Raw genomic sequence first — 18,130 nt, forward strand, 5'->3', positions numbered from 1 at the left:
ACATAGTGAAAAATTAATAAGAAATGAAGAATGAAAGAGCTTGCAACAGCAATGGCGTTCTCCAACTATGGTGATTCAGCTTACCGTACAATTGAGGCACTACCAGTGCGTTTTCTTTCTATTTCTTATAAACATTGTTGCATGTTATTTGGGTACATCGGGTTTAGAAGCTTCTGCCCAATCCTTTTCAAACCATTCGTGTTTTGATTAAGAGAGAATCAAAATTTTCACTTTCTTATATATATATATATATATATATATATATATATATATATATATTTATATATATATATATATATATATTCCATTATAGGACTTTCTAATTATTTTGTGACAATAATTATTATTCGTTATTTGGGTTTTATTTATTTATTTATTTATTTTTACAAGAATACAAAAACTTTATTAAGAAGGGAAATTCAATACATCCTGAGCCAAGCATAATAGGATTTTCCTTTATCCAAGTTATAAAATGAGAAACACTTTTGGCGTATTGTGCTAAAACATGTGCAGAACGATTCTTGTCGCCTTACATGACAAAATTGTACTCTTCTGAAGTCTCTGAAGTCTCATATTTTTTGAAAGATCCCCAAGATAATATTAGACAAAATGGCTGCCAGTTCTTTGTTTCTAGAGATTGCATTAAATATTATTAGGGAATCGCACTAAAAAACTTACATCTTTGATACCTATATCCCAAGCAAAAGTGACATGTTCGTATAGTGCAATGGCTTCAACTTCAATCGGCCCAAAAGGTCTATGAAAATTCTTGCTTAGTGCCGCTGCAACTTGTCTTTCATGATCTCGGATCACAGCCCCCATCCTCGAAGATTGCAAATTTTCAAACACCACTCTGTCGACATTTACCTTGGTTCTCTCGGGGGAGTCTAGTAACCTCATCTGAGTAACCTAGTGGAGAAATCATAAAATTTACCACCTGGAATTCATGCAACAGATATCTCGCCTTGTGAACGATAGCAAAACTTTGTTGTCTAGGTCTTCCTTACAGGACTTCATTTTGGTTGAACCAAAGACACCAGGCTACAACCGCTACAATAATGATTAGGGCTAACATATCATCATCTAAATGCTGAACAAATTTGGCATGCCACAGGAAATCTTGGAATTCAGTGAATCAGGCACCTCCGGGTTCAAATGGTATTCATGATAGCCTCCAAACTTCACAAGCTCGATCATATTCCCAAAACAGATAACCACCATTTTTAGCAACTTAATTACAGGCCTCGCAAGAAGGATCATCAATGACCGGTTGGTGGTATAAATTAGCTTTAGTGGGAAGAATATTTCTACAAGCCCTCCAAGCGAACGATTTGATCTTGTTTGGGACATTGAGGCTCCAAGACACTTCCAGAAATTCAGATTATGCTAGTCATTTGAGGACTCGCCTGGGCTTGGAGAAGAGTTCATGGTAACTGCCACTTAGTAAGCACTATGGAATGTAAAATGTCCTTTAAGAGTGTAAGCCCACACCAGCCGATCTCTCTGCCACCTAGAGCTTATTGGAATAATAAGCATAGCCGAAGCATCAGCAGGAATAAATAATTAATTAATCATAATTGCATTCCACTCCCTAGAGTGAGGTTCTATGAACAAATTAACTTGTGCTCCCATTGGCAAACTGGCTAGTGGAGCTATAAGCTTGAAGGAAGATGGTTGATGAGTCCAGTTATCCCTCATTATATCAATTGACGAACCATTCCTTACTTGCCATCGATGTCCATGTCAAACAAGGTTTTGTGCTACCATAATACTTCTCCATGCAAAAGAAGGATGATTGCCAAGCTCAGCAATAAGAAAGTCTCCATGGGTGAAATACCAGGCTTTAAAGACCTTATAGACCAACGAGTCAGTGTTATTTTGTAACCTAAATCCCTATTTAGCTAGCAAAGCAAGATTGAAGTCCTTAAGATCCCAACAACTCAAACCTCCTTCGACCTTGGGTAAGCACATTTTTTTTCCCAACTCAACCATGCCATCTTATTTTTCTCATTCTTTTGTCCCCACCAAAAGGTTTGAACCATACTTGTCATTTCATAACATAGAGCATTAGTGAGTTTAAAAACACTTATGGTGTATGTAGGTATTGCCTTTGCAACTGTCTTAATTAGTATCTCCTTGCCTATAGTTGATAATAGCTTTCTTTCCAACCTGATAGTTTACTATCCAACCTTTCAGGTATTTATTGAAAAGTATTGTGCTTATTTTTCCCCACTAAAGATGGTAGGCCAAGGTATTTCTCATGTTGACGTATTATTTCTACCCGAAATTGATCCTTTATGCCCTCCTAAATGTCTTTGAGGGTATTACAACTGAAGTATAGAGCAGTTTTCTCCTGATTCAATTGTTGCCTAGATGCCTGTTCATAAGTTTCTAGGATATTTTCCAAAGTAGTGCAATCCTCATGTGTAGTGTGACAGAAAATGAGGTTACCATCTACAAAGAAAAGGTGCGAAATCTTAGGTCCCGTCATGCTTGCCACCACTCCTTTCAACATTCCTTGCTCCACGAATTACTTAATTAGTGCCGACAAGCCTTCTGCACAAATCAAAAAAAGAAATAGGGAGAGAGAGTCCCCTTAGCACAGCCCCCTAGTTGGGGTAATGAGCCCTCAAGGTTCCTCATTAATCTTCACCCAATAAGTTACAATTCTAACACATCTCATCATGAAATCCACCCACTTCACATCAAAGCTCATTTTAAGCATTATATTATCCAAGTATCCTCATTATCCCCTTTCATAAGTTTTACTCATATCAAGTTTTAAGGCTGTCTCTCTACCTTTCCCTTTCTTTTTTGATTTATATGATGCATAATTTCAAAAGCAACAAGTATATTATCAATATTAAGGCAATTAGACATAAAAGGGAACATACGTTTCAACCTGTTAACTAAGACCTTTGAGGCAATACGTGAGACCACATTACTCAAGCTGATAAGTCTATATCATGTAATCTCAGTTGGGTTCTTGACATTTGTGTTTTATTTGTGTCTTCAATAATGTTAATAATATATAAGCACTAGGAAGTTAGTGCAAAAAAATCATGAGATGGCCACAACTAGGTCTCTGTCTCTGTCCTGTAAACCCAAAATCTTACACACTCTCTTCCACTTTCGTCTCAAACCCAAACCCCAAAATATCCACCCTTTCTCTTCCCAAGCCTCACAACTCTCATTAGTGCCGGACCCATCATCACCACACCTCGTTAACGAAATCTCTCGCATACTCAGTGACCACCGGAACCCCCATAATGATTTAGAACTTTCTCTCAACACTTTTTCAAATCAAATATCCACAAACATGGTCGAGCAAGTGTTGAAGAGGTGCAAAAATCTTGGGTTCTCAGCTCACAGGTTCTTTCTTTGGGCTAAAAGAATTCCGGGTTTTGAGCATAGTGTTATTAGCTATCAGATTTTGGTTGATATCTTGGGAAGTAGTAAGCAGTTTGCTATATTATGGGATTTCCTAATAGAAATGAGAGACTCTCATTGTGTTGGGATTAGCTCTGAAGTTTTCTGGCTTGTTTTTAGAGCTTACGGTAGAGCTAATCTTCCTGAGGATGCGGTTCGAGCTTTCAATCGAATGGTTGAGTTTGGTATCAAGCCGGGAATTCATGATCTTAATCGGCTTTTGTATGTGTTATGCAAAAGGAAGCATGTAAGACATGCCCAACAATTTTTTGATAAAGTGAAGATTGGGTTCGAGCTGAATTCAAAAACTTATAGCATTTTGATGAGGGGGTGGGGGGATATTGGTGACTCAAATGAGGCACGTAAGTTGTTTGATGAAATGCTTGAACGAGGCTGTAAGGTGGACGTGTTAGCATATACTAGTTTGTTGGAGGCTTTGTGCAAAGCTGGGAATGTGGATGAAGCGTATAAGATCTTCCGGGAAATGGGGTCTAATGGAGTTGACGCTGATGCTTCTACTTACTCGATTTTCATCCGCGCATATTGTGAAGCAAATGATATGCATTCAGCCTTTAGGGTGCTTGACCGAATGAGAAGATATGAGCTTTTGCCTAACGTTTATACTTACAATTGTATTATCAAGAAGCTTTGTAAAAATGATAGGGTGGATGAGGCTTACCAACTTCTAGATGAGATGATTGAGCGGGGAGTTTGGCCGGATACATGGAGTTACAATGCTTTGCAAGCTTACCACTGCGATCATTCTGAGGTGAATAGGGCTCTTAAATTGATTTCTAGAATGGAGAAAGATAATTGCATGCCAGACCGACATACCTATAATATGGTGCTCAAATTGCTTATCAGGATAGGAAGATTTGATAGGGCAACTGAAGTTTGGGAGAGTATGGGGGAGCGAAGATTTTATCCTTCGGTGTCAACATATGCTGTCATGATTCATGGTCTATGCAAGAAGAAAGGTAAACTAGAGGAGGCATGTAAGTACTTTGAGATGATGGTTGATGAAGGAATACCGCCATATACTTCTACCATTGAGTTGTTGAGGAACCGCATATTAGAGCTAGGTTTCTTGGACCAGATTGAGATACTTGCAAATAAGATGGAGAGAAGCACTTCTTGTTCAATTCAGGAGCTGGCAAACATGATAAGAGGTGATAAGACAAATAAGACTTCAAGAAGTGAAGAAACAGATCTGGAAAGTGATTAAGAGCAATGGGCTATGAGCATCTTGGAATTATGATCATCTAGATGAAGTGGTTGTATTTCTTCTAAGAACAATCTCTGGATGAATTCCCAGCAGTAGTTCCCTTTTGTGTACGTTTTTTCCTTTTTAATACTTTTTTATATTTATTTAAACATAGACCTTATAGTCTACTTGTATATGCTGTCTCAATTATTGTTATAGGATGCACAATAAGTAGAGAAAACCTAGGTTGAATGATTTGAGATTGCTCTGTCACAGTAAAAAATGAAGGTGAACAATTAGTAATAGTGTCTAACAATGTCTAGAAGCTTTTATTTTCCAAAATGTTGTAGTTAAATTTGAGTTTCTAATAGTGGTTGTTATTTTTTCATTGGAAATTATATTTTCATTTTCTTTGTTGTACATTAAAATACCATGAAAAACTCAGTGAGGCAATTTACTTTATGCATGAGCTACTATTAATTATGAATGATGCATTGGTATAAGTTTGACAACATCTTTTGTGTTAATAATTTTCAGTTGGATATCACCTATTTCAGCGGACAGGACTGATTAGTTATGTCATTATTCGGGGTACTTTTAATAGCTTAGCAAAACAAAATGTTTTTCGAAATCAATTTCTTGAGGATTTATATATTTTACCAATATTAAGTCTCATTGTGGTCATGGAGTCTCAAGGTTGACTTCATAGACACTTGAAGCATCCACTCTAGGTAGTCCGTAAACTGGCTCACCTGATATTGTTGAGAAAATTCGCTTTAGAAATTGTAAGAGGTGGTTGAACTCTTGGGTACTTTATTCAGCCATCTGATAATCAAACTGATCGTATGCTTTGGTAGGCAGTGTTTACCAAGAATATAGATGGTTGGCTTCTTGGACCATCCTCATGAGTTCATACTTAAAATAATACCTTTGGAACTATGACGATTTGATACTTTTATTCATTATATTTGTGCAACTATTGGTATGGCTGTCATTCTCATGAGCTCAATGAATTCATACTTAACATTAATTTCTTGCTTAATGATAAGCTTTTATGATACCAACTAATTGATAGATTATGAAATTTTATTATTCTACGTTCAAATATTCAATAATTGTGCCACTGCCTGGTCTCTATTATGCAAACTCAGGTGCGAATCCCCCTCCACTTGTTGTAACTATAAAATAATAATGACAAAAACTCAATAATTGCAAAATCATTCTGTCATTTGTTAAGAGGATGAATCTAGAGGGAGGGCTATCTTGAGTTTTTCATTCAAGAATCTCTTTGATGATTTTTCAGAACTCCTGAAAATTCTGATTCGACGGTCTGAACTTTGATTTTGAGTTTCAAGAAACCCCTCTCTGCTGATAAAGAACACAATTTTTGCATCTTTCCTGATGATATGGTGCATTTTTGGTTCCCTAATTGTATGTTTTGTGTTGTAGTCATCAGACCATGATAGCTGTAGACCTGTGGTTCTTGAAATTTGATATGGTACTGCTCTAGATCTTATTATGAAAAACATCTCTAGCATGTTTTTTGTGCTAGCTTTTTCTGTGTGTAGCAGCAGCACAGCTGATTCTGTTTGGTTGGTTGTTTGCAATTTTCCCCTGGAGAACTCTGTTCTGTCACCAAGTCTATTTAACCTAATAGACAACTTCATACTGACATAAGCTTGAGGCAGCATGACTTGTCAAAGGGTATTGAGTTTTTTTCTTTTCCATTATATTTATTTAAGCTAAGTAGGGGAGTAGTTTTACAAGTCTAGTGACACAATTTTGAGGATTTTTTTTCTATAGAAATTACAAATTAGTGACATGCGCTTGAGGCAGCATATGCTAAGTGAGCAGTATGCTAAGAACTTCATGATTTACTTTTCCATTGCAGTGCATAGTGTTGTTCTTGTTGATTTTCTTTGCAAACTTAACAGAGAGTTCTTCGCTTTTTGGATATGAGAGGGAGATAGATCACTTCCAGTTGTTAATTTGAAATATTAATTCTTCTTTTGAAAATATATAACATTGGTGCAACCATGCCATAAGTTAGGGGCATGAAATTCATAGGCCATTATCTACTAATTTCTTTGCTATAAGCTATCGAATATGACAATTATATTCACTTTCTTTGTTTTTTCTCTATTTTAATTGCTATGTGTATATGCTATATCCTATATTTATTACTGTATATTTATGGATTTTATTCACTGGAATTGCCATATGCTATCTAATATTACAAGTACAGGTAGTTACCAATACTTATTTGTTATGAGGGTTATGTGTGCTTCTGTTCTGATGGTGGGTAACTGCTAGTATGACTGCAAATTGTGTGCAAAACAGCCAGAGAGTTGTCATTTAAGAAAAATGATGAGGGTCCTGTACTGCTGTTTAGTCAATTGCTACTGTATAATTATGTCAAGCACACAAAGATAGAGGCATAGTTTAGTGGAGATAATGGGCTAGTTCTTTCTAATCTTATCAATAAATACAAAAGACATCATGTCAAGCACACCTATGCGTAAATAAGCTCTATATGCATAAGCATTTGATGCCAATGTATAACTTGGAATTTTATTTGTTTGAATTTGGAATCTTTTGTTTTTCCCCCCTCTTTGAAATGAACAGGATCTCTATAAAAAATATATTCTGCCCATCTCATGAGGCATGTTTCAAGATAACATGCCACGTGATTTGACTTGGTAATGTTTGAAAGTAGTCCTTCATTTTAATTTATGTTTCTGTGTGTTTCAGGCTTTTACTGATTCCTATAAATTTTCTGGTGTTTGCAGTTTGGCTGCCTGAGCTTTTGGCATATGTGAATATTTAAGAGGAAACAGCTGACCTGCTTGCAGCAGAAATGGCTTGATTTTCTCAAGTATCACCTCAATATTTCTGTATAATGTTCAATAGTTAGAAAATTATTGTTCTGAATCTTACCATATTGTCATGCTGTTGTCTGGCTTAACAATCTAGGAATATGGAATATCCAATTTTTTGTTGTAACAGTAGTATTGAAAACTCATTCTTTTATTTGAATTGACCGTTTTCTTTCTTTCAATTGGCACTCTTTCGGGACTTTGTTGTACCACGAAGAGTGCTACCTGTTGTAATATTCCTGGCTTGGAACTTTTTGTGAAGTAATTGGCTTAATGCTGACAGTTGCTTCGAAGGTGGTCGAAGGTTTGCAGGGATGGATTAATTAAGGGAGATCAAGTGGCTTTCGGTTTTCTCTCTCAGTCTGAGAATTTGTCCAAGTGTTAAAGATGAGTTGTGGGGCATTGATCAGATAATTTTGTTGATGTGGAATATGGTATGAAAAAAGTGGAGATTAAAACTGATTCAGGAGCTATTATTTCTGTAGAGATGTTAGTTTTCATTTTGATGCAACTTCATTTCAAACTTGTCAGCAGTTGCTATGGAGGGATTAGAGTGCTCAGTTAAACACTCCTATCAGCAAGGGAGTTGTCATGCAGATTGATTAGCTTTTTGACAAAGTTTGGTTACAAACTTGGTTGAAGTCATTGGCTACAACTCCCACTAAAAAAATTAATTTCTCATTTCTTTATCGTTGACAAAAATTTTAGGATCTTTGTGATACGTATAGTATTTGGCAGATAGTCTGCAAAGACTTTTTTGGGATTTAATATTTGTTTGCTACATATGAAGCATAGTCATTTAAAATTTAAGAGGAAGGAAAGCAATTTATATGGAGAAAGTTTATGAGGGTACTTTGTTCTGTAATTGTTTGTTCTGAATGTCTTTTTAGCGTGGAAAGTTAATGAGAAATGATTTTCATAATCAAGAATGTTGAATTCTGTAATTATGATTGGGATGGAGATAGATTTATGGTTGGTATAGGGTTCTAGTTGGTTTTGTGATATTCCGAGTCAATCTTTATTGGCATTCATTGCAGACATTCGGTTTAGTTTTTTGTTCAAATGCTGCAGCTTTTCCAGTTGAGAGTAATGGATATATCCGATTGGATTGCTATGGTGGGCTCAATCAGATGCCAAGAGATGTGATGTGAGTGCTTAAGCGAACTTCATATTTGCAGCTTTGAGATCTATGTGAAATATGCTTAATTTTTCAGTACTGCTTTGATAAAAACAGGTTTATTATTTATGATGAGTGCAACTTTGTGATGGTGTGGTATTGCTCATCTGTTAAATGCAATCCTGGTTTTGCCAAAGTTCTAAGTGGCTGCATATTGGAATGAATCCCGGATTGCATTTAACATATTGCTAAAGATAATTCATGGTTATGTTTGTTGCTGAGGATGGGATAGCTATGAGCTTGGAGGAATTGTTTCCAAGTTTCAAGAATTGGAATTAGTTTACTGTATATAAATATACTGTCTCGTTTTATATAATTATATCTTAGTTAAGTATCAAGATATCATGGTTTGCTTTTTGTTTGGTTGTTTGTTATGTAAAATTTTGATAGAATTAATATAGGGCAAATAATACTTTTTTTTTTTTTTAGAATACCAAGTATTGGTCATTGAAATTTGGGGTAAATTAAACTTTGGTATAGTCAATTTTTAAGAAGTAACAATTTGAATCCGTCCATCTAACTTTTGTCTATTTTTTACCTTAACATAGTATGAATAAATTGCTAAAGGGGTGTTTTATTTGACGGAATTTTCAAATATGATGTGGCATTATTTTATTTTTCCTCTCCTCTCTCTTTTTTTATCTCCAACCATCGACCTCCATGCAAGCCCAATAACATTTGAGATAGTAATTGGGCAATCAGCTAGACTCACCATAATACAAATTCATATGGACAGTGAAAAAGTCGATCAAACTCTTGGCATCGATAGATCATAGACTTTTCCTTTTTCTTTTTCTTTTTCTTTTTTTTTTTTTGTTTAAAAAAAAAATGAAGAAGGAAATGAACCAAATCATTACTTTGTAGATATTTTGGGTTAAAATGGAAATTTTAAAATTGACTAAAAAAATTTTGAATTTTCCCCATATATTCAGATTCCAATAAAATAATTTTTTGTTTATCCTTATTTTTATTATTGTTTACCAATTTGATGTGCCATGATTAGAGTGATTGATATACAAAACGCCTTTTATATAAAATAGTTTGTATATTTTTGTTGTTTATTCTCAACTCGATCAAATTCGAGTGTTATTTTTGTTCGCACGTGGCACCCAGTTTAGCCACACCGACTGAGAGAGAGAGAGAGAGAGAGAGAGAGCAAAGGGAAGAAAATAAATCCACATAAATAAAATAACTCATCACTCCACTTTTACAAAATTAGCCAGCCATTCCTCCTCTACTCCCCTGCAGCATATAGCTCGCACGCTACGAAAAGAAGGGTTTCCCTGTAATTATGAAAAACTTCTAGGTGATTTATATCTACTACCTGGAAAATCCTACTAATTTGTCCCTTTTTTTTTTTTTTTCAGTGTGTTTTACTTTTTATAAAAATATTTCTTTGAGAGTTGAGACTAAAAGCACTGCTTCTTCCTCATGGCGCTACTGGCTCAGGGTGGGTGCGCACGGTTGCACGTGCCACGCCGAGCGCACGTTAGACCACAGAGAGTACCGAGTCCGTTTGCTACTCTATCTGCAGCCCCAGGTCCAGGTCGAGTTGGAAGCCAAAGCATGGAGTGGGTCGAAGCAACTTCGAGCTTTTTCCAACAAGACTCAAGGCCCATCATGTTATTTGATGGTACGTACGTAATATACATACATATGTATATGTGGACCAAAATTATTACTTTAACATTTAGTCTACCATATAAATCTTAAGTTTAAGAATACAAAGTAAACCAATAACTGTCTATGTACATGTACCCTACCTGTACTTGTTTCTTTCATATGATATGTGTTAGGGACGAGGATTCTGTTAGATGAGTACTGGAATTTTTGGTTGAAATTTGCAAAAATGGTTCATTTGAATGTATGATTCAAAAAAATGTTAGTTTATAGTCCTGGAATAGAACTGATAGAGGAAACCCAAAAAGTAATTTACAATAATTAATCACATATGGACTATTACAGGCAAATTTAAAAATTGCAAATTGTGGTAGCTATGCTAATTTAGGAATATTATGAATTTTGTTGTGTTTTATACAAATTTTTTTGGTCAAATTATAGTTAGGCTTATTTTTGGCTGAAACAATTTGAGGCCTTATTGGAGCATTTTCTTATATTTAGTTATGAATTAGATAATATTTATTTAAATCTTTATAATATATATTTTTTTTATTTAAACCCATTATCGTTCATTTTCAGATGTGAAATTACTAATTAAGTTTTTGTGAAGTTTTGGTGAACTGTTCTTTTCAATCTTAATCTTTAGTTTAGTGTGAAATATTCAATCTTTGGTATGGTTTTCTCAATTTTGCTTTACAAAAGCAATGTATTAGTAAAATCTGTAAGAGATAATGTATTTGGAGAAAGAAATTTAGCATTTTTTTAATATATGAATTGGAGTATTTTCTTCTGTTAGTATATTTCTTTTTATAAATTTTTTTTTTAAATATAAATAACTAATATCAGAATAAATTTATTGTTTGTTCCACCTCCAAAATGAATTATCAGATTTTTATTATAAGATATTTTGCAACTCATGGGCACTTATAAACTTGCCCAATCCTAACTCTTTGTAGCGATGTCCAACTAAGCCCATGGACCGAAGCTTTTGTTTTTCTTTTACTATGTAATGTAAGTAAAGAGGAGAGGAATGCTTATCTGATAACTAATTTCAAGTAACCACTATACACGTTCATAGAATGGTGCTTGGATAGGCAAATTGTAGTTTTTATGTAACATGAAATGCATATATACTTTCTTTCCCAGAGTCTGAACAAATTAAATTAAGGGGCAATTAATGAATGACAAAGTTTAAAGTAATTCTACCCGAGTTTTCTGTTTGATGTATCTGTATTTTTTTTTGTTCTGGTGTAAATGCTAAATTTGGTTTGACAGGTGTATGCAACTTATGTAATGGGGGTGTGAAGTTTGTGCGTGAAAATGATCGAAATAGGTCAGTGTTTCTTTCCTTCTTGTAAATTCTGATTACAACGATTCTCAAATGTTTGAACTAATGGCTCACAATTAAAGGGGGGTTGTTAAATTACAGTTTCATTTTTGGGGAGTGGATTTATATGCGAACAAATTAGTGCTTTACTTAAGATGTTTGCTGGAAGATGAAAGAAAATGATGATGGAACTCTTTAGGCTGAAGTTATTTCGCATTGGAAATTTACCTAAGTTACTAACCTTCACGTTTATGGTCCTGGTTAAGCTTCATCCTGAGTTTCACTGTAATGGCCACTGAGTAATTTTATTGCTGATGCTATTCCAAAATAAATCCATATTAAAGACTTAATGATAAAATATGAGCTTTCTAAAAAAGTAGAAAGGGAATGCTTCTTTTCTGCAAGAAAAGAAAAAAGTCTTTATATGCACTTTCATATTTTCATTAAAATGAATTCCTTACCATGTTTATAGGATAGTTTTACCACTTGAAATCTATTCATTTGCACTTTTGTATCTCATTATTAACAGGAGCATAAGATTTGAGCCTCTTCAAAGTGAAGCAGGCAAGAAATTGCTTAGGAGGTCTGGAAGAGCTCCTGATGATATCTCCAGTGTTGTACTTGTTGAAAAGGATAGGTTTGTATATTACTGGTTCAATTCGCTTAATTGTGATAAACAATAATCATGTACCTTGCATAAATGCACGAATTCAATTACCAATCAGCAAATCATCCATAGTAGTTCATTTTGGTTGTGAAGATGATGGACACACAGAAAAGATTGGTTTCTAAATTCAACAATTCCTAGCTGAGTAAATGTCCATATTCCTGCTACTTGTCAACCAATGGATTACTACAACTTTCTTTTTGTTCAAAAAGAGGTTATTATTTTGGACATAGAAGATAGATCTAAAGATATATTGCCTAATGAAAACTGAGAAACCATGCTGGATTTCAGATCATACATCAAGTCGGAAGCTGTGCTGAAAATAATGGAATACATAGACTTACCCTTCCCTCAGTTGGCACTTTTTCTACAGTTTGTGCCTTTGTAAGTACTACCTTTCCAGTTTCCAGTGCTGTTTTGTTTGTCACTTCAGATTTGAATCTAATGGAAGCAACCAGAGATGAACACTTATTTATCCCTTTTCATGGATGATTGCAGGTTCATAAGGGATTTTCTATATGATAATGTGGCAAACAACCGTTACACATTTTTTGGCCGCTCAGAATCATGTGAGATATAAACGAATTTATTCATCGTACTTAGATTAATTCAATATACGGTAAAGTCCAAAAGTAAGGTCTCTTCCTGTGGTCCACTAATATTGTTTTCCCAGAATAAATTGAAGTTGTAAAGATATTTATCAACTGATGTTTATTTGTGTATGTTATATAGCTTAGCTTTTCAAGTGACTTAATTGTGTTGCTAGGCAGAAAGAAAAGAAGAATTAATATGACTACAAAATTCCAATGAAAAATGGTTGCAAGATATTCTAATTTTCTTCTTTCTTTCCCCTCTATTTTCTTGGCAATTAATAGGAGCAAATAAATAGTAGAGAAAAAAAGAAAAGAAAAAAGTAACCCATTTGGACATATTGAAATAATGCTTAAAGGTGGTTATTGAAGTCTTCTTTCAGAAATGTTATTCAAGAAACTACAATTTTGAGAAGATCTCTTTCTCTCATTTTCTTCTACCTATGGGAAGACCCCCTGCTAAGAGCTCATTGCTCATAGTATGCTTCTCTCCTGTGAAAATTTCTTTCATTTTCTTGTTTAAATTTTCCTATCTATTCTCCAAGGAATTACAATAGAGTATACAAATAAACTCAACAAAGAGGCTTTATTTATTTATTTTATATTCAGCCAAAACAAAAAAAAAACAAACAAAAAACAAAAAACAAAAACAAAAACAAAAACAAAACAAAAAAACAAAAAAACAAAGCCTTTTTCAAAATACTCAATGTTGGCTATGCAAATTGTTGAAGGGGGCCCACGTGTGTGGCTTGAATTGCCACAAGCACATAAGGCCCAACCAAGCCCAATTCGGTCATAGTAATTGACTGAATACAAGTTGTATTCTGAGTCCTAGAAACGACTTGATAAAGTAACGCACACGTGCGCGCACACACACATGCATCAGAGAAAAAATTGTGGATTCTTCGGTCTTGTGTTTTTCTTGTGAGAGAGAGAGAACTCAGGTGTAATTGAGATTTAGGTTTCTTAAAAGTGTTCTTGTGCACTATTGTATCTCTCTATTTTTATAGTGAAATTTCTTCATCGTCGCTGTGGAAGTAAGTAGTTTGCCGAACCACGTAAATTCTTGTATTATTTGTGTGTGCTTTTTATTTAATTCCGCTTATTTACTGTTATTGATTTGAGTCCTGGGGTGCTAGTTTGCACAACAAGTGGTATCAGAGCAAGGTTAGGATTTAATCCTTTGAACACAGTAAAGAGGTTAAGCACAAAGTATAACTTAGAGAAGTTTTGTAGTAAGGGAAATTTTTCACTTTGGCAAAGGTAGATGAAAGATCTCTTAATTCAACAAAAAGTTCATAAGGCCTTACTTGGGAAGGAGAAGAAACAGGAAAAGATGAATGATAAAGAATGGGTAGAGATGGATGAGAAAGCTGCTAGTGCTATTTGTCTCAACCTAAGTGATGAGGTTATTTACAACATCCTAGAATCAAAGACCACAAAGGAAGTTTAGGAAAAACTAGAAGGTCTTTATATGAGAAAAAATTTGAAGAACAAGTTTTACATGAAGAAGCAACTGTATAGTTTGCATATGAAGGAGGGTTCAGATTTGTTGGAGCTTCTCAACATGTTTAACAAGTTGAACACCCAATTGTCAAGTTTTATGGTGAGTTATGAGGACGAAGATATAATGTTACTCTTAGTAGCGTCGCTTCCTACACATTTTGATCATCTAGTAACTACGTTGTTGTATGGGAAAGAGATTGTAGTACTCAATGAGGTGACTAGTGCTCTCTTGTCACATGTGAAGATGAAGCAAGATGGTAATGGTTCTCAAACTGATGGATTTGTTGTAAAGTCAGAGTTGAGCAATCGGGGTAGAAGCGAGTCAAGATCCAATGGGAACAAATCTCAATCGATATCATGTGCAAAGAAAGATATAAAGTGCTTTTATTGTCACAAGAAAGGGCACTACAAGAATCAATGTGAAGAGTTGAAAGAGCATTCAGATCAATCCAGTTAAAATTTTCCATCTATTTTGTACTAAGAACCTACTTTTTCTATTTACACTATCACTTTTTTTTAAAACACACATTAGTTTATCTATTTTACAATTTACTCTATTTAAATAATATTATTTACTCTTTTTTTATTAGTTATTTATTAAAATCTCTCCTTCATCTGAACCGTATCTCTCACTCTCAAATATCAATTCCAAAGGTCTCTCTCTCATTCCTTCCTCGACTATCTTCCTCTCTCAAACACTCACACACGGCGGCAGATCTGGCACCAGAGTGGCAGCAAATCTGTGACAGCAGATTAGAGGCAGCAGTTCGGCAGCTATAATGGTTCCGTTGGGTTTTTTCACATGGGTTTTCGTTTTGGTTTTGATTTTGGTTTGTGATGGTTTTTTGGTGGGTTTGAATTGATTTTGAGTTGAATTTTTTGGTAGGTTTGGACTGTTTTTGAGTTGGGTTTCCTAGTGAGTTTTGATTGATTTTGAGTTGGGTTTTCTAGTGGGTTTGGCTTGATTTTGGTTTGGCTTAATTTTGAGTTGGGTTTTCTAGTTGCTTGTGTTGATTTTGCTTTAATTTTTTTGTTGATTTTGGGTCAACTTTGTGGTGGATTATCAACTGTTCAAATGATTTGTGTTGGTGTTGGTTGGGTGGTGGTAGGTGCGGTGATGGTAGTGGCGGTGCTGGATTGGTGGTTGGGAGGTTATCCTCGGATTCTTCCTACTTCTTCTTCTTATGTTTTGCTAGGTTCTTATTGGGTTATTGTGAACGTTGGAATGAAGTAGTCTGACAGAGGAAAGATAAAAAAAAAATTATCATACACAACTACAATAACCATGCATATTTGCACAATTACTGTAGTAAATGTACAAATATGCACATTTTTACATCCACTGATATGGGTAGTTTTGGAGGAAAATTGTGTAAATTTTGTCACTTTTTGCATTTTAGAAGATTTTAGAAGCATTGGTGTGAATGCTCTTAGAGGAGAAGAATAATGGAAAGAAGCCTCTAGAATCAGCTAGTGTTGATGAAGAAATATCAGATGACAGTGAAGTTGATGTAGATTTACTCTCAATTTCATTGGGTAACAATGCTATATTGGAATATGGGGTTTTAGATTCAGCATGCTCATATCATATTACTCCAAAGAAAGATTAGTTTGACACGTATAAGCCTTACAACGGTGGTATAGTCCAAATGGGTAATGATGCTACATGCCTAGTTATTGGGATTGATACTATAAAGATCAAGATGTTTGATGAGAGTTCTTAGTAATGTTAGTCATGTTCCAAATCTTAAAAAGAAATTAATTTCCTTAAGAGTATTGGAAGATTTAGGCTATTCATACTCATCAAAGGGTTGAATCATGAAAATTACCAAAGGTGCTTTGATGATGATGAAGGGACAAAAAGTAAGCACGCTTTATAGATTGATTAGGAACACAGTTGTAGAAAGAGTTGCAATCACCACTCCGATGGAGTCTAGTACTGACGACACAAAATTACAGCATATGCGACTTGGCCATATTGGTGAACATGGTATGTAGAGAAATTTATTGAAGGGAGTAAAGACATGCAAGCTAGACTTCTGCAAGTATGTATTAGAAGCAGCACAAAGTCAGTTTTAAGACAAGCTCTCATACAAGTAAGGGTGTTCTTGACTACATTCATTTAGATGTTTGAGGCCTAGTGTCAGTTTCTTCTCATGGTGGTGCTTAGTACTTTGTCAATTTCATTGATGACTACTCTAGAAAGGTATGGATTTATTTTATGAAGCATAAGTCTGATGTGTTTGGCATATTTAAAAAGTGGAAAGCATAAGTTAAGAATCAAACTGGCAGGAAAATAAAATACCTTAGAACAGATAATGGACTATAGTATAGAGAAAAAGAATTCATAAGATTTTGTGAATAAGAAGGTACTTCTCATCACTTCATAGTTAAAGGAACTCCACAGCGGAATGGGGTTGCAGAGAGAATAAATAGAGCCTTAGCAGAAAGAGCCAAATGCATGAGATTGGATGCAGGGTTGCCTAAAGTGTTCTGGGCAGAGACAATTAACACAACAAGTTTCATTATTAATAGATCTCCATCATCAGCCATTGATTTCAAGATTCCAGAAGAAGTTTGGTCAAGTAGATTAGTTGATTATTTGAGTCTAAAAATCTTTGATTATCCAGCTTATATGCATGTGCAGAGTGGAGAGCGTTCTAAATTGGATTCAAAGTCCAGAAAATGCATATTTCTTAGTTTTGAAAAAAGTGTTAAAGGCTACAGGCTTTGGGATCCAATCTCAAAGAAAACAGTGACCAGCAGAGATGTCATATTTGATGAAGCCTTTATGTTGAAACAGAATGAAGCAGAGACATGTGATGATAGTTTACGGGAGAAATTAACTATTGAGGTGGAGTTTGACAAGAATAGTTTACCCAATGATAAGGGTGATGATGATGATATTGATTCACAGCAAGCATTAAATTGTAATGTCGGTGGATTGACATTATAAGCAAGCATTAAATGCTATCTTGCATGAATTGTCAAAAGGCAAGGAAAAAATTTTGGCAATGAATTACAATCTTGGCAATAAATGCTTGCATGCCTATATTAGAAAGTGTGGCTTGATCAACAAAGCCAAAGATTTGCAATTCAGCAAATAAGCATGCATGAAGAAATTCTACACTCCTTGCATTAAATGTTGCATGGATTCTTGGCCACTATTGTTGACTTCCTTAACAATAGAAGTCTTGCATAAGTTGAAACTATTTGTATTTCGGTTGAACTTTAGTGATAAATAGAGGTAGAGCAAGAGAGAGTTCCTACATGAGATAGAGAGATAGCAAAGAGCTTCTTCTATGTGTGTGCACCAGAGATAGGAAGTTAAAGTGTCCTGCAACTTTTGTCTAAATACAATAAGATATTCTCTATTTATTTGTGAGAGAACCAAGGGTGTATTTGGGGTTTAGGTTTGTGTGAGTGCCTTCAAGTTATTATTGTAATCTCTAAAGTTATAGTGAAACTTTATTCTGTCGCCTCTTATGGACATAGGCATATTGTCGAACCATATAAATTCCTTGTGTCATATTCTCTCCTCTCTATCTTTCTTCTTTAACATTGTGTAAATAGATTATTTCACCGGCTTTTCACAATAAATTGCTAAAGGTAGAGAGAAGCGGGTTCATAAAGCACCACAAAGATATGGCTTTGAAGACATGGTTAGTTTTGCTCTCATAACTAGCAGTGGAGATCCATCATCTTACAAGGATGTAGAAGAGATGGGGTCACTA

At 34.9% G+C, this 18,130-nt stretch overlaps 2 protein-coding genes across 2 annotated transcripts; both read left to right on the plus strand.

Annotated features, from left to right (window-relative positions):
* Positions 1-2,852: 2,852 nt before the first annotated feature.
* Positions 2,853-7,971, plus strand: LOC112009771 (pentatricopeptide repeat-containing protein At1g52640, mitochondrial). The gene is made up of 2 exons (XM_024042103.2): positions 2,853-4,761; positions 7,423-7,971. The coding sequence occupies exon 1, from the start codon at positions 3,068-3,070 to the stop codon at positions 4,652-4,654; it is 1,587 nt and encodes a 528-aa protein (XP_023897871.1). The 5' UTR covers positions 2,853-3,067; the 3' UTR covers positions 4,655-4,761; positions 7,423-7,971.
* A 2,082-nt stretch (positions 7,972-10,053) lies between these two features.
* LOC112009775 (DCC family protein At1g52590, chloroplastic) lies at positions 10,054-13,049 on the plus strand. Its single transcript, XM_024042107.2, has 5 exons — positions 10,054-10,319; positions 11,582-11,639; positions 12,163-12,270; positions 12,592-12,684; positions 12,799-13,049. Exons 1-5 carry the CDS (start codon positions 10,118-10,120, stop codon positions 12,878-12,880), a joined length of 543 nt encoding a protein of 180 aa, XP_023897875.1. The 5' UTR covers positions 10,054-10,117; the 3' UTR covers positions 12,881-13,049.
* Positions 13,050-18,130: the final 5,081 nt, after the last annotated feature.

The sequence above is a fragment of the Quercus suber genome, unplaced genomic scaffold (assembly GCF_002906115.3).
Source record: "Quercus suber isolate HL8 unplaced genomic scaffold, Cork oak 2.0 scaffold_92, whole genome shotgun sequence".
In the NCBI taxonomy this organism is placed as follows: Eukaryota; Viridiplantae; Streptophyta; class Magnoliopsida; order Fagales; family Fagaceae; genus Quercus; species Quercus suber.